The sequence below is a fragment of the Nycticebus coucang genome, chromosome 3 (assembly GCF_027406575.1).
Source record: "Nycticebus coucang isolate mNycCou1 chromosome 3, mNycCou1.pri, whole genome shotgun sequence".
NCBI lineage: Eukaryota > Metazoa > Chordata > Mammalia > Primates > Lorisidae > Nycticebus > Nycticebus coucang.
In genome coordinates, this window is record NC_069782.1 from 65434532 (window position 1) to 65451180 (window position 16649).

The 16649-nt window shown below is 43.7% G+C and overlaps 1 protein-coding gene across 3 annotated transcripts in view; it reads left to right on the forward strand.

The window, feature by feature from the left end:
• Positions 1 to 6335: 6335 nt before the first annotated feature.
• Positions 6336 to 16649, forward strand: part of LOC128582517 (zinc finger protein 823-like) — a 37255-nt gene continuing 26941 nt past the window's right edge. For all 3 annotated transcript variants that reach the window (XM_053586483.1, XM_053586481.1, XM_053586484.1), the window contains exons 1-4: positions 6336 to 6494; positions 13003 to 13129; positions 13759 to 13819; positions 14893 to 15265. In XM_053586483.1, the coding sequence (XP_053442458.1) occupies positions 6492 to 6494; positions 13003 to 13129; positions 13759 to 13819; positions 14893 to 15265 (564 nt within the window). In that variant the 5' untranslated portion in view covers positions 6336 to 6491. The remainder of the gene's footprint in view (positions 6495 to 13002; positions 13130 to 13758; positions 13820 to 14892; positions 15266 to 16649) is intronic.

Consider the following 16649-nt stretch of genomic DNA (forward strand, 5'->3'; position numbering starts at 1 on the left):
CTGTGGCTCAAAGGAGTAGGGTGCCGCCCCATATGCCAGAGGTGGTGGGTTCAAACCCAGCACTGGCCAAAAACTGCAAAAATAAAATAAAATAAATAAAAAGAAAGAAAACTTCTATTTTCTTAGACTTTAATTTTTCCAGGTATCCTCTCTCAGCACAACCATCATCTTACAGCCCAGCAGTACCTGCCCACTAGGCAGCTCAGGAGATGGCATCTGTAATCTGCCCCTCTGCTCTCTTTGGCAGTCACCTGGGAACGTGTTCAGTTTTTTTGGGGGGGTTGGGGGAGACAGTCTCACTATGTCACCCTTTGTAGAGTGTCATGGTGTGACAGCTCACAGCAACCTCAAACTCTTGGGCTTGAGGGATTGTCTTGACTCAGCCTCCCAATTAGCTGGGACTACAGGTGCCTGCCACTGGAAGGTTCCAGATCCAAGGATAAAATCATTCAAAGATTCAAGATGAAAGGAAAAGGGAGATCCAATTTGTGCAATTAAAGTGGCTTTTATTCCACCTGGAGGGCTGGTAGGGTGAAATTCCTGACTAAGGAGAAATCCACACATGGGCTATGGTGGACAGGAATTTAAAGGGTTAGGACCACTAGGATTGGTCTGTCCATAGTTTTACCTGGGCAGGTAGGTGGGACAAGGTTAGGGGGGGCCTGGATTGGTCCATTCGCTATTTCCTGAGAGGGTTGGTAACCCTATTCTATCATTCTCAACTTCCTAATCTATTATAAGGAGGCTGGTGATGGGCGTGGCTTCTCTCAGGCTGCTTCCTGCAAGAGGAGGGGGCTAAGTGCACTGCCTGTTAAAAGAAAAATGGGAAGGGAAAGGGTAGTGATGTTTACAGGAATACTTCTGGATTTTCAGTCTGAGTTGGTTGATATTCAGTAAGGAGAGGATATGAGCAGTTTTCAGATGACTGCTCAATAAATCAAGAGATGAAGCAAAGAATTGCTGATCTGTAACTGAGAATGAGAAGGATTATAATTAGCGACTTTATCATCGATCAAGGTTGATAGGTAGGGGAGAAAGGCCAGAATCCCCAGGAGGGGTAGCCAGAAGGAAAAAAAGAAGGAAGAAGAAAATTGGGTTTCTTCAGGGAGAAAGTCTCGGAAGGTGCCCTGTAGTCACAGATTTTTAGAGGCTTCAAGGAGGTTGTTCCTACTTTGAACATGTGAGAGTAGCCAGGCATCCTGAGAAAAGTTATAGAGCAAAGGAAAATATCAGGGAGGAATGTTACACATTTATTAGGAAGTGGATTCTTCAGGGATCCTGGTGAGTTTAAGGTGGCGGGAGATGGTGCTTGCAACTTCCAGTGATAGTTCTTCAGTGTTGGAAGTTTTTCTGTAGGACACAGTTTTGTTCGGGATCAGTGTATTCAAACTGGGGTGTCCACAAGGTGAACAGCCATGTAAAGAACTGTGTGAGGGCCTGTCCAATGAGGAGATAAAGTCTTGTGGGGCAAGAGAGATTTGAGGAGAACTTGTTGCCCTGCCAACTGGTCTCTGATTTTCTCTGCTGGGGGTTGGGGTAGGAGCTGGTCTATTGTTTCCTAAGTTCATTCCTGGATTCCTGGAGGGTGAGAAAACAGTTTCCTATGATAAAGTCTGGAGGGGTTCCAGGGCCCAGAACAATAGTTCTGCCATACATTATTTCAAAGGGGCTATAAAAGAGGGGTTTGTGAAGGGTGGAGTGAAGGTGGAGTAATGCGATGGGGAGGAGCTTAATCCAATCTTATTTGTGTTGGAGTACTGATTTTGTGAGATGTTATTTAAGGATGCTATTGGTCTGTTCTACTTTTCCTGATGATTGGATTCTGTAAGGCACATGTAGATGCCACTGAATTCCTAGGGCTTGTGAGATTTGGGAGGTGATGTGACTAATGAAAGCTGGGCTGTTGTCACTCTGAATAGAGCTAGAGAGACTGAGTCTAGGAATGAGGTCACCACCTTTACAGTGAACAATGGCAATTTCCTTTGGAAGTGTAGCTCCATTTAGGAGGTCTTTAATGAGTGTGGTATAGATGATATAGGAGCCTTGGGTCGTAAAGAATCCCCTTTCTTGCCATATGGCTGCATGGTGAGTTGTAAGGCTTCAGTGAGGACTAAGAGTTCTGCTTGTTTCGAGGAAGTGCCCGCGGTCAGAGTAACAGAGGTGATAATGTGGGAAGAAGACACAATAGCAAAACCTGCCTTGGCAATAGAGTGAGCAGTGGGCTTAAAAGAACTGCCATCAGGGCAGCGCCTGTGGCTCAGTGAGTAGGGTGCCAGCCCCATATACCTAGGGTGGCTAGTTCAAACCTGGCACCAGCCAAACTGCAACAAAAAAATAGCCAGGCATTCTGGTGTGCACCTATAGTCCAAGCTACTCAGGAGGCTGAGGCAAGAGAATCACTTAAGCCTAGAAGTTGGAGGTTGCTGTGAGCTGTGTCACGCAATGGCACTCTACTGAGGGTGATAAAATGAGACTCTGTCTCTAAAAAAAAAAAAAAAAAAGAACTGTTATCAATAAACCAGGGACCTTCAGGATTAGGTAAGGGAAAAAGAGAAATATTTGGAAAAGGGTGTAGTGTTACAATAGGATCTAGAGGGAGGTCAAATTGAGAGAATGGAGGAGTTGTTGGGGAAGGTTGGAGAGAAGCAGGATGGGTAGTGAGAGGTGGGAACCAGCGGGAATCGTCAAGGTTTCTTGCAATTTTCAGAGAATATCTCTACCTAGTAGGGGAACATTATATGAGGGAATAATAAGGAATGAATTTGAGAAAGAGTGTCCAGATAGTATGAACCATAAAGGTAGAGAACATTACCATCAATACCCATCACCGAGATCTCTGTCTGTTCTAAAGGACCTTTATAAGATGGCAGCATGGAAAAGGTTGCTCCCATGTCTATTAAAAAAGAAATTGGCAGGCTTGGTGCCTGTGTCTCAAGCAGCTAAGGCACCAGCCACATACACCTGAGCTGACAGGTTTGAATCCAGCCTGGGCCTGCTAAACAACAATGATGGCTGCAACCAAAAAAACAGCCGGGTGTTGTGGCAGGCACCTGTAGTCCCAGCTACTTGGGAGGCTGAGGCAGGAGAATTGCCTGAGCCCAGGAGTTGGAGGTTGCTGTGAGCTGTGATGCCACAGCACTCTACCCAAGGTGACAGCTTGAGGCTCTGTCTCAAAATAAATAAATAAATAAATACAATGAAAAAGAAATTGGCTTACCTTTCACTAGCAAAATATCCCAGAGTTTAGACTTTGCTATTATCCAGAGGGCACTGTGATCCTCTCGGAACCATGAATCTTCAACACCTAGGCCCAGAAGGTCGGGAAATTCAGGCACATTTTGGGTGCATCCACGAACCAGGTTCTCAGGAGAGAATTTAGCCCCCTTCTGGGAGTGTCTGCAAACCAAATTCTCAGAAGAACTTGGGCAGTTAAACCTCCGATGAGGGCCTCTGCAAGCTGGACATGGTTTGTGGGGAAGGTTTGGCTTTGGGCATAGTTTTGCCTAGTGACCTGTCCTGCTGCATTTAAAACACAGTCCTGGGGTAGCACCTGTGGCTCACTGAGTTAGGGCGCTGGCCCCATGTACCAAGGGTAGCGGGTTCAAACCCAGCCCCGGTCAAACTGCAACAACAACAAAAAACTAGCTGGGTGTTGTGGCGGGCGCCTGTAGTCCCAGCAACTCGGGAGGCTGAGGCAAGAGAATCACCTAAGCCCAAGAGCTGGACGTTGCTGTGAGCTGTGACGCCATGGCACTTTACCCAGGGCAACAAAGTGAAACTCTGTCTCAAAACAAACAAACAAACACAAAAAAGCATAAAAACCACATTCCTGAGAGAAATCTCATTTTTTCAGAGTACCCTGGGGAATTCTGAGAAACTGCCGGTTTTGTCTGATGGCAGAAGCCAATAAATGAAAATTTGAGAGCTGCTGCCCTTTTTTTTTTTTTTTTAGACGGAGTCTCATTATGTCGTCCTCGGTAGAGTGCATGGCGTCACAGCTCACAGCAACCTCCAACTCTTGGTCTTAGGCAATTCTCTTGCCTCAGCCTCCCAAGTAGCTGCAACTACAGGCACCTGCCACAACGCTTGGCTATTTTTTTGTTGCAGTTTGACCAGGGCCAGTTTCGAACCAGCCACCCTCGCTATGTGGGGCTGGCACCCTACCCAATGAGCAGCAGGCCTCACCAGTGTATCCCAATTCTATCAGCCATAATGCCTGGCTATTTTTTTTGTTGTTGTTGTTGTCGCAGTTGTCATTGTTGTTTAGCTGATCCGGACTGGGTTCGAACCCGCCAGCCTCAGTGTATGTAGCCGGCACCATAACCACTGTGCTACAGGTGCCAAGCCTCTCTCTCTCTTCTTATTGTTGACAGAGTCCGGCTCTGTCACCCTGCTAGAGTTCAGTGGTGTGATCATAGCTCACTGTAACCTTGAACTCCTCTTAGCATTGCCTCATTGCAGGGTCCTATCAGATCATGCCTCATCACCCTCGACTATAAAACCAGCCCAACCAATCCTCTTGTTTTGGGGCACTCTGCTTTCAGAATTATCCCTGGTGTGCTTATTACTTGTGTTAAGAAACTAACTTTGCTGGCTCGACGCCTGTAGTTCAAGCAGCTAAGGCGCCAGCCACATGCACCGGAGCTGGTGGGTTCGAATCCAACCCGGGCCCGCCAATAAACAACAATGACAACTACAACCAAAAAAATAGCCAGGCATCGTGGCAGACACCTATACTCTCAGCTACTTGGGAGGCTGAGGCAAGAGAATCGCTTAAGCCCAAGAGATGGAGGTTGCTGTGAGCCGTGTGATGCCACGGCACTCTACCCAGGGCGACAGCTTGAGACTCTGTCTCAAAAAAAAAAAAAAAGTAAAAAAAAAAAAAATTAACCTTGCTATAACCATTTTGGCTGTCTATTGGCTGTGTCCATTTTTTTTTTTTTTGAGACAGAATCTCACTATGTTGCATTCGGTAGAGTGCTGTGACATCACAGCTCACAGCAACCTCAAACTCTTGGGCTTAAGCGATTCTCTTGCCTCAGTCTCTCAAATAGCTGGGACTACAGGCACCTGCCACAACGCCAGGCTTTTTTTTTTTTTGTTGTTGTTGTTGCAGTTGTCATTGTTGGTTAGCTGTCCTGGGCTAGGTTCAAACCCACCAGCCTTGGTGCATGTGGCCGGTGCGGTAACCACTGTGCTACAGGTACCGAGTCCTATTTTTTTTTTTTTTTTACATAGTGTCTCACTCTGTTGCCCAGGCTAGAGTGCCAGGGCATCAGCCTAGTTCACAGCAACCTCCAACTTCTGAAGTCAAGCAATCATCCCGCCTCAGCATCTGGAGTAGCTGGGAAGCACCTGCCACATATGGCTAATTTTTCTATTTTCAGTATAGAGGCAGTCTTGCTTTCCTCAGGCTGGTCTCCAACTTCTGACATCAGATTGATTCTCCTGCCTCAGTCTCTCAGAGTGCTAGGATTACAGTTGTGGGCCATTGCACCAGCCTTGGCTGTATCTATTGACTTGATACCCTGCAAGTGAAAGAATCTCTTTCTGTTTGGGAGATTATACAATAATACCCTGCAGAAGGGACAAGAGGGTATGTTGACTTCCCAGAGTTAAATCGTTAAGTATCCTGGCCCCATTACCAGGTTCTGATCCATTCTGGGGTTCATTTCAGCAGTCTGGCTCCCAAGCTTGGTAATATATTTAACCTCCTGAATGGTGGTATGTGAACTGTGGGTGCAGCAGGCTGCTTATCTGAGTTGGTTCAAGTTTTTGCATCTCTTTTGAGACCTTTATAAATGTGGTAATGCAAATCCAATTTTTCGGTACATTTAATGATTTTATTATGTTGGCATATTTTTATTTCCTTGCCTGAGAATGACTAGATTGAGAGAGAAGGTGTGAGGAAACCTTGGCCATGCTTCCCTCAACATTCATCCCAAATTCCTGATCCATGGAGGCCAGATGTGGACTGGGCACCTTTCCCTCTCTAAGGAGAACCATAGCTCCTTTCTGACATGTGGAATTTCCTGCACACTCTAATGACTCCTTCTGCAGCAAGAAGCAGGAAAGGGGCATTGAGTACTGTGTTTAAATAAAAATGCCCCCTGCGATGTGTTAGGTCCCAGCTCATAGAGGAAGCTCACCTGCCAAGGGGCTGTGTATAGGATCTGTCATCTGGCTCCCCTCAGCTAAGGGTTAAGATCGCTTCTTTTCTGTCAGTCATTTTCCCAGAGGGCGGGACTTGGAGGACTATCCATTCAGGGCCGCCGGAGCGCCGTCTTGAGACCTGTCAATCACACACGCCACCGGAAAGACGCCGCGGGGTTCAAAAAGCCCCGGGGAGTCTCTTCCCCATCCCAGCGCTCTGGGTTGGGCTCCGTACTGAGGGATTCGTGAAGTAAGTCCATGGCAGCCTCGATCGTGGTGTAACCAACACTGGTAGCCGTAGCCATAGAGAGGCCACTGGGACACCCGGAAGCCGGGAAATGGTGAGTGTGCGGGGGCGGACGTGCCCAGGCGGGGAGCACTGGCTGGTTGAAACCGGCGGAACCGGCTGCGGCGGGACCCGGGCCTCCCCGCTATCCGCTCCGGAGTCTGCGGATCCAAGTAGCCACTGGGACAGCTTGGCCCTCGGTTTCTCGGGTCAGCAGGGTGGGGCTGGCCGCCCCGCCCCCGCCGTCCCTTCCTGCCCATGCGCAGTGATCTCGTTCTCACCCCCGGAGCCCACTGTGGATACCTCCCGGTGTCCCGAGAATGTGCGGTGACAACGTCACCGAGGTCATGGGGGAGGGTTGCGATTTGGCGTGTGTGGATCCTAGTAAGTAGGAGCTGCTGTCTGTGGTGTTCCTTTCTCTTATTTGTTTCAAGAGCGACCAATTCTCGGGGCTTTCGAAGGTGTGAGTAGCTGGGTCTTAAATCCAACGCCTTGTCCCCTCAACCCAGCTTCCCCTAGGGCTGGCTCTAAATGCCTTGGGTTTCAGGTCCTTCCCAGCATTTTGTATCACTACCTTTCGTTCCTCATTTCACAGCAACATTGTCACCTCTGTCCCCCGGCTTGCTTTCTTCCTTTTCCCTTTTCCTTTTTACCTTCCCTTTTACTTTTCCCCATAGCTCACTGCGGCTTCAAATTCTTGGGCTCAAGGGATCCTCCTTCGTCAGCCTCTAGAGTAGCTGGTACTACAGCTGTCCACATCATGCCTGGTTACTTTTTCTGTTTTCAGTAGACATATATTGGCTCTTTTTTTTTTTTTTTTTTTGAGACAGAGTCTCACTATGTCGTCCTATGTAGAGTAGACAGTAGAGTGCTATGGCGTCACAGCTCACAGCAACCTCCAACTCCTGGGCTTAGGCGATTCTCTTGCCTCACCCTCCCGAGTAGCTGGGACTACAGGCATCCACCACAATGCCCGGCTATTTTTTGGTTGCAGTTGTCATTGTTGTTTTAGCTGGCCCCAGCTGGGTTCGAACCCACCAGGCTTGGTGTATGTGGCTGATACCCTACTTACTGAACTACAGGCGCGATGTATATGGCTCTTTTAAAAAGATTGTTTTTCTTTTTGACATATGAGGAATGCAGAGAATAACCACCTGACATTCCTCTGTTAAAAAAAAAAAAATCTTTGTAACTCTCCTTTTATCTTGTCAGGGCACAGCCATGTTATCAGAATGTCCTTGGGTTGAAATTCTTCTTTGGAAACTTTTCTTGGTGAGGTGTCCTCAGCCTATTATCTTTTCCTGGTCTTGGGTTTCAGAACTGCTGGGGGCTGCCCCAAGATGCACAAGGCTACCAGTTTTCTTAGCAGGTATATCAGGTCCTGGGTCACTCCTTCCAGAAGACAGCCTGTGGCATGAGGGTGGGACCTCCCAGAGGCACAGCTGGATATCATGGAATGGGAGGAGTCCTCTGGTATACCCTTCATCTAAATCAGTGGTTCTCAACTTTCCTAATGCTGTGACCCTTTAATACATTTCCTGTGGGTCACGACCCACAGGTTGAGAACCAATAATCTAAATAATCAACCCCTTTACACTGTTGGTGAGATTGCAAAGTAATACAACCTCTTTGGAAAGAAGTATGGAGAATCCTCAAAGAACTCAAAATAGACCTTCCATTAGATCCCACAATCCTATTACTAGGCATCTACCTAGAAGAATGAAAACATTTTATTATAAGGACATTTGCACTAGATTATTTATCACAGCTCAACTAGTAATCGTCAAGATGTGGAAACAACCCAAGTGCCCATCAACCCATGAATGGATTAATAAACTGGTGTATGTATACCATGGAATACTGTTCAGCTATAAAAAGAATACAGGCCTTCCATCCCTCCAAGAGCTAACACAGCCTTAATCCCCCTGATGGAGAGCTTGCTCTTTCTCCAAGGCAGCCCATTCCATCCTTAAAAAGTTCTCCCTTAAGTAGAGCTAACCAAACCACAATCAAAGTCTTGGACAAGATAGGCTTAAGAACTTGTCCCTGTAGCCCCTGGACTGTAGATCTGGGCAGGGTTTGGATTTGAATACAACTGTGTGTCACCCGAAAGCATGCTCCCTGTCTCCCCGCAACTGGTCTGTCTGGATTTCAGGCTTCATCCTGCCTTACTGAAGTCATCACCTTTCTATCCAGCTCAATTTCTTTACCTAAAACAAATGGTGAGATTGGACATCTTGTTTTAATATTCTCTGGCATTGTAATAATAAATGGCTATTCACTGAGTGTTTACTCCATGCCAGGGATGTTAGGTAGATTGATTCTCATCCCCATCTTGCGGTGAGACACAGAGTGATTAAGTAGCTCACCCAGGGTCATATACCAGGTGGTGGTGAGACTGAGGTTCCCAGGGTCCAGCTCCAGCACCTTCAGGCTCGCCTACTCTGCATGTTAAGAACGTTTGCCTTCTGGTTTCTCTACTAAGTGAGTCTGGCTTATTTGTTATTTTCTCTCTATATATTTTTTTAATTGATATTTCTGTGGGACACAACTACAAGAGGGACTCTACCTAACAAATGCAAACATTGTAACCTAGTTGTTTGTACCCTCGCATTAACCTGAAATAAAAATAAATAAATAGGGGAAAAAAAAAGAATATAGGCTTTATATATTTTGTATTAACCTGAATAGAGTTGGAGAGCATTGTGTTTAGTAAAGTATCATAGAAGAGAAAAGCTGGTATTCAATGTACTCAATATGAAGCCAGTAGATGAACTAATACAGGCTCACACAAGAGAAAAACTCAATTTAATTCAAGTTGGGGGGAGAAAGGAGGAAGGGTTAATAAGCTTCCAGCTAATGAGCCCAATGTAAGGGTATTTGGCACATCTTCTGGGTACAGGACACTATTACAACAGGGACCTTAGCTAACAAATAGAAACATTGTAACCTAATGGTTTTGTACCTTCATATTAATCTGAAATATTAAATAAAAGATTCAACATGAGGAATGAGAAAAAGAAAAAAGGATATAAAAATGTAAATATTTGGCACCATAGGACACCCAGGTTTTCTTTCCTGAACCTCTGTTTTCAATCTTTGGAGACACACTAATGGTCAGGCAATGAGATGGTGGTATTGTTCCTGTCTCTTGTGTTGAAATGTCTGTCATTTCTATCATTACCTGGCAGGACCTCCTCCTTCATAGGTTCTTGTCTCTTAAGTAGATCTCTTTTTCTAATTTGGCATTTTCCATTGGTCTACAAGATCTGACAGTTAAGTTCGTGAACTCATTCTTGAAAAAGTGCTATATACCTCATTGCTGAGTATCACTATGGTCACCTTCAAAGTACTCCTTGGGAGGCTACGCACCAATGCCAGTGCTTGGTCCATTCTTCAAAACAATTTTGGAACTCTTTTTCTGGGATGGCCATTGGAGTTGTTCAGCTGAGATCCTAAATGTTATCAAGATGTCTTCCTTTCAATATTTCTTTTCTTTTCAGGTTAAGAAAAAAGTCACTGGGGACCAGATCAGGTGAATAGAAAGTATGTTCCAATACAGTTACTTGTTTACTGGCTAAAAACTCCCTCACAGACAGCACCATGTGAGTTAGTGCATTGTTGTGGTGCAAGAGCCATGAAAACTGGTTGTTTTCGTCTTTTTCACGCAGTTTTTCAGTCCTTCCAAATAGAAAAATTAGTTAGCTGTTTGTCCAGTTGGTACAAATTCATAATAAATAATCTTTCTGTTATCAAAGAAGGTTATCCACATCATCTTGACTCTTGATTTGGACTGACAGAACTTTTTTGGTTGTGGAGAATTGGTTAACTTCCATTGTATACTTTGACGCTTTGTTTTAGGGTCTTGTTTGTACACCCATGTTTCATCACCAGTGCTAACATGGCCCCAAATATCATCTTTTCTCTCCTAAAGGTCTTGGCAAACTTCTATTCTCTTTTGCTTTTGCTCATTGGTGAGTTCCTTCAGGATCATTTTTGTATACATCTTTCTCATGCCAAGATTTTCAGTTAAGTTTTTCCTATAACTGTTTGTTAGTGTTTAGGTTCTCACAATCAGCAATGATTTTGACACACAATTTGACAAATTTTTGTAATGTTTCTTCAGTTCTGTTTGTTATTGGCCACCTGACCTCTCCTCATCAGGATTTTTCTCTCTTAGCAAAACATTTAATCCATTTGTACACTACCATTTTCTTGCATTGTCCTCATAAACCTGGACTAACATGTCCTTGATTTTATTTCCACTCTTGCCAGGTTTCACAAGAAATTTAGTGTTTGTTTGCTGCTCTAATTCAAGCTCTGACATTCTTGTGATGGCTCCCCAAAACATGCAACAACAATAAAGAATACCACTAAGCAGGACACGGCTACGTGTTGACACAAACACAGCTGTGAGACACTGATATACTCAAGATTATGAAACCTTACCACACTGTTTGTACGGTATGCCACCATAAGCACACAGTAGCATGTTAGAGAACTTAATTATCAGACCTTGTATGTACCCATCATTCTGCTAATACTATGCTCTCCTGATTACTATAGATATCAAAGTCTTTTTTTTTTTTTTTCTTTTGAGACAGAGTCTCACTCAGTGACCCTGGTTGAGTGCCGTGGCTTCATAGTTCATAGCAACCTCAAACTCCTGGGCTCAAGTGATCCTCTTGCCTTAGCTTTTTGAGTAGCTTAGTCTACAGATGTCCGCCACAATGCCCAGCTAGTTTTTCTATTTTTAGTAGAGACTGGGTCTCACTCTTGCTCAGGCTGGTCTTGAACTCCTGAGCTCCAGCAATCTGCTTGTCTTGGCCTTCCAAAATGCCAGGATTACAGGTGTGAGCCACTGTGCCCGACTGACTTCAGAGTCTTGATGTGTTTGGGAAAGAGCTTCTCTATCTCAGTCACTTAAGGCCTGTCATGGATTACCATTAGTGCATGCCTTAAACAACAAGTAAACATTTCTCAAATGTGTAGAGTCTGGGAATTCAAATTTAAGTAGGTCAGTTCTCTGATACGGTCCTGCTTCCCGATTTGCAGATAGCAGTCTTCTTCTCACAGCCTCACATAGGAGAGAATGTAAGTAAGATCTGTCTAGTTTTGGTGTTAGGGTAATGTTGGCCTTATAACGAATTAGAAAGTGTTACCTCTGCTTCTGTTTTCTCGGAGATACTGAATAGAATTGGTTTTATTTATTCAATGTTTGGCAGAATTCACCAGTGAAACTATCTGGGCCTATTGCTTTTACTTTTGCTTTTTCTTGGGACATTTATGAGTTGATTCGATTTCAGGTAGGTTCCTTCTGCCAAGTTTGTAACAAAATTACAACTTCTTAGAGGAAAGACACAAAATAAGGAAATACTGGGCAGCACCTGTGGCTCAGTGGGTAGGGCACTGTTCCCATATACCAAGAGTGGTGGGTTCAAACCCGGCCCTGGCCAAACTGCAACAAAAAAATAGCCAGGTGTTGTGGTGGGCACTGTGATCCCAACTACTGGGGAGGCTGAAGCAAGAGAATCACCTAAGCCCAAGAGCTGGAAGTTGCTGTGAGCTGTGATGCCACGGCACTCTACCAAGGATGACAGAGTGAGACTCTCTCTAAAAAAAAAAAAAAGAAAGGGCGGCGCCTGTAGCTCAGTCGGTAGGGCGCCGGCCCCATATGCCGAGGGTGGCGGGTTCAAACCTGGCCCCGGCCAAACTGCAACCAAAAAATAGCTGGGCGTTGTGGTGGGTGCCTGTAGTCTCAGCTACTCGGGAGGCTGAGGCAGGAGAATCGCTTAAGCCCAGGAGTTGGAGGTTGCTGTGAGCTGTGTGAGGCCATGGCCCTCTACCGAGGGCCATAAAGTGAGACTCTGTCTCTACAAAAAAAAAAAAAAGAAAAGAAAAAAAATACTTAGCTGGGTATTGTGGCAGGTGCCTGTAATCCCAGCTACATGGGAGGCTGAGGTATGAGAATCGCCTAACCCCAGGAGTTAGAGGTCACTGTGAGCCGTGACACAAAAGCACTCTACTGAGGGCGATAAGACTCTGTCTCTAAAAAAAAAAAAAGAAAGAAAAAAGAAAATACCATATTGTTTGCATAAGCAACTTAGGTACACTCAGCCCCTCTTATTAGTTACATTGGTAAGGTCCATCCCTAAATCTAGTGCCTTGATAATATCAATGGTTGAACTCCATGAACAGCATTTTTAAGGATATATAGTCTCAGGACTGCTAATGTTAACTATCCATTGCACAATAGGCAATAGGGCTCCTTCAAGACAGGAACTACAGATCCACTGTACAATTAGATATTAGGGATAATTCAGTCAGATCATCTCCTAGGTAACTCACCAAGAGTCATGTTCCTATGTAGCTGTGACTGTATGGAATATGTTCAATTCCAGCATCAGAATTGCTATGTGGGAGCAAATGAGTATATACAGAGAGTAGTGGTTTGATTCTCCCCAAGGCAGTACATGTTGGGAAAGTTCTTCTGAAGTGAGTATAGATCTCAGTTTGTGCTGTGAGTCTTAACTTACTTCCTCTGTATATGTTGGGTGTTTCAGGACTCAGTGGCCTTTGAAGATGTGGCTGTGAACTTCACTTGGGAAGAGTGGGCTTTGCTAGGTCCCTCACAGAAGAATCTCTACATAGATGTGATGCAGGAAACCATCAGGAACCTGGACTCTATAGGTAAGAGTGACATCGTTTTCTCATTTATTCAATTAGGGAACAAGTGTTTCTTGGTCATTAGTGCTGTTTAATGATTTGTAATATGGAAAGTGAGCACAGTTGACCCTTGAACAACTCAGGGGTTTGGGATGCTGAACTTGACCTAAGCAGTTGAAATTCTCATATAACTTTGGACTCCCCTAGGACTTTCTACTTAACAGCCTTCTGTTGACAGGTAGCCTTACTACCGTAAACAATTGGTTAAACATATTTTGTATGTTATGTGTATTTTATTCTGTATTCCTATAAAAAGGGAAGCTAGAGAAAAGAAAATGTTAATAAAATATTAAGGAAGAGAAACTATTTACTGTCCTTCAAGTGTAAGCGGATCATCATTAAGGTCTTCATTCTTATTTTCTTCACCTTGAATAGACTATAGAAAAGGAGAGTTTGGTCTTACTTTCTGAGGAATGAGAGAAGCTGAAAACATCCTGGTAGAGGTGGACTTGTGCAGTTCACACCCTTGTTGTTCAAGGACCAACTGTACTTTGGTGAATAAGTCTTGCATTGCTAAAATGTACCATGAAGATAAATCTGACATATTTCTTATAATTTTGTAATAATATATTATTTATGGATCTGCATTTTAGGAATAAAATGGAAAGACCAGAATATTGAAGATCAGTACAAAAATCCCAGGAGAAGTCAAAGGTAATTTTCTCTCACAGGAGAAAATCACATGTCCAGACAGAATCTTAGAATGACATGAAATTTTAAAAATAAGCAGAGAATAAGAACAAAGCCCTGCTTCAAATTTATTTATTATTAGAATTAGAATAATTTTCCCTCATACTTATATGTGACATAGATATCCAATGTTATAGTATAGTTTCCTTGGAAACTGTAATCTTAGCAATTTAGGAACCTAAAGTGGGAAGATCACTTGAATTCAAGATGATGCTGAGCAATATAGCAAGCTCCTTTCTCTACAAAATGTAAAAAAATTAGCCAGACGTGGTGGTGCATACCTGTAATCCCAGCTACTCAGGAGGCTGAGGCAGGAAGCCTGCTAGAGCCTAGGAGTTTGAAGTTGCAGTGAATATGATGACACCACTGCTGTCTAGCCCAGACAACAGAGTGAGATTTGTCTCAAAAGAAAGAAACTCCATATGAATACTATGGTCTTGGTAAGAGGTGTACTTGAGTTATCTTGTGTCATATTCAGTTTATTCATATTTAAAGAATTCAGGTTGGGCGCCTGTAGCTCAGTGGTTAGGTGCTGGCCACATGCTCTGGGGCTGGTGGGTTTGAATCTGGCCTGGGCCTGCTAAACAAACAAACAAAATAACTGGGCATTGTGGCGAGTGCCTGTAGTTCCAGCTACTTGGGAGGCTGAGGAAAAGGATTGCTTAAGCTCAAGAGTTTGAGGTTACTGAGAGCTGTGACGCAGTGAGACTCTTCCTCACAAAAACAAAAAGAACCACAATGACAACAAAAAAAAAATAGCCGGTGTTGTGGTGGGCCCCTGTATTCCCAGTTACTTGGGAAGCTGAGGCAAGAGGATCACTTGAGCCCAAGAGTTTGAGGTTGCTGTGAGCTAAGACACCACAGCACTCTACCGAGGGTGACCAAGACTCTTTTTGAGACTCTTATCTCAAAAAAAAAAAAAAAAGCAAACAATGTGTAAAGCCTACATATCATTATAATGTTTAAAATGTCTACACCTCATAATAAAGATAAATTCATTTATAAACCTTAGTTATGTGCTTCTCATTTTTTTACAGAAATCATATGGTAGAGAGACTGTCTGAAGGTAAAGAAGGGAGTAAAGATAGAGACATCTTCAGCCAGATTCCAGATGGTGTTGTGAACAAGAAAACTATCCCTGGAGTAAAAGCAGGTGAAAGCCATGTGTGTGGAGGAGGCAGCAGTGATCATTCATCTGTTAATTGCTACGTCAGAGCTGATACTGGACACAAACCATATGAATTTCAAGAACATGGAGAGAAACCATGTATTGATAAACAATGTGGGAAAGCCTTCAGTTATGGCCCTTCCTTTCAAACACATGAAAGGCCTCACACTGGAGAGAAACCCTTTGATTGTGAGGAATGTGGAAAAACCTTCAGTGTCCATAGAAACCTTCAAAGACACATGGTAAGGCACAGTGGAGGTGGACCTTATAAGTGTAAATTGTGTGCAGAAGCCTTTGATTTGTATAGTTTATTTCGTTTACATAAAAGATCTCATACTGGAGAGAGACTATATGAATGTAAGCAGTGTTCTAAAGCCTTCCCCAGTTACAGATCCTGTCTAAGACACGAAAGAACTCATACTGGAGAGAAACAGTATAAATGTAAACAGTGTGGGAAAGCCTTTAGTTGTCCCTATTTTGTTAAAGTACATGAAAGGTGTCATACTGGAGAAAAACCCTATGAATGTAAGCAATGCGGGAGAGCATTTTCTTTTCGCACATGCTTTCGAAGACACATGATAACGCACACTGGAGATGGACCTCTTAAATGTGAGGTATGTGGGAAGGCCTTTGATTCTCCCAGTTTCTTTCGAAGACATGAAGTGACTCACACTGGAGAGAAACCCTATGAATGTAAACAATGTGGGAAAGTCTTCAGTGTTTCCAGTTCTCTCCGATTACATGAAAGAACACACAGTGGAGTGAAGGCATATGAGTGTAATGAATGTGGGAAAGCCTTCATTTGTCCCAAGTCCTTTCGAATACATGAAAGGACTCATACTGGAGAGAAACCTTATGAATGTAAGGAGTGTAGAAAAGCATACTATTCTCTCAGTTCCCTTAAAAGACATAAAAGGTCTCACACTGGAGAAAAACCCTATTCATGTAAAACATGTGGCAGAGCCTACACTAGTTTGAAATACTTAAAAATACATGAAAAAACTCACACTGGAGAGAAAACATATAAATGTAAGGAGTGTGGGAAAGCATTTTATTGGCCCTCTTCCTTTGTAAATCATGAAAGGACTCACCTGCAGAAGTCCTATAAATGAAAAACTTTGGTAATGCCTTCCAATTTTCCAGTACTTTTAAAAACATGAAAAAACTTACATTTGAGAAAAACATAGTGAATATGAAGAAGATGGAAGTACCATTTCTCTTGCAAACTTTTGAAGGTACAAGCGATAGACCATACAACTGTTGAATGGTCTGGGATGAGTCCTTTCATGTATTCGAAAGTTGATCTTTTTGAAAGACCGAACATTTTTGTTTTTATGTTATTTTATTTGCTCTTGGTTGGGCTAGAGTGCTATGGCCTTAGCCTAGCTCACAGCAACGTCCAACTCCTGGGCTTAAGCTATCCTCCTACCTCAGCCTCCTGAGTATTACATTCACCCACTGTGACACCCAGCTAATTTTTCTATTTTAGCAGAAAGAAGGTCTTGCTTTGCTCAGGTTGGTCTTGAACTCCTGACCTCAAGTGATTCTCCTGCTTTGGCCTCCCAGGGTGCTAGAATTATAGTCATGAACCACTGCACCCATCCAAACTTTTTTATTTTTTACTGA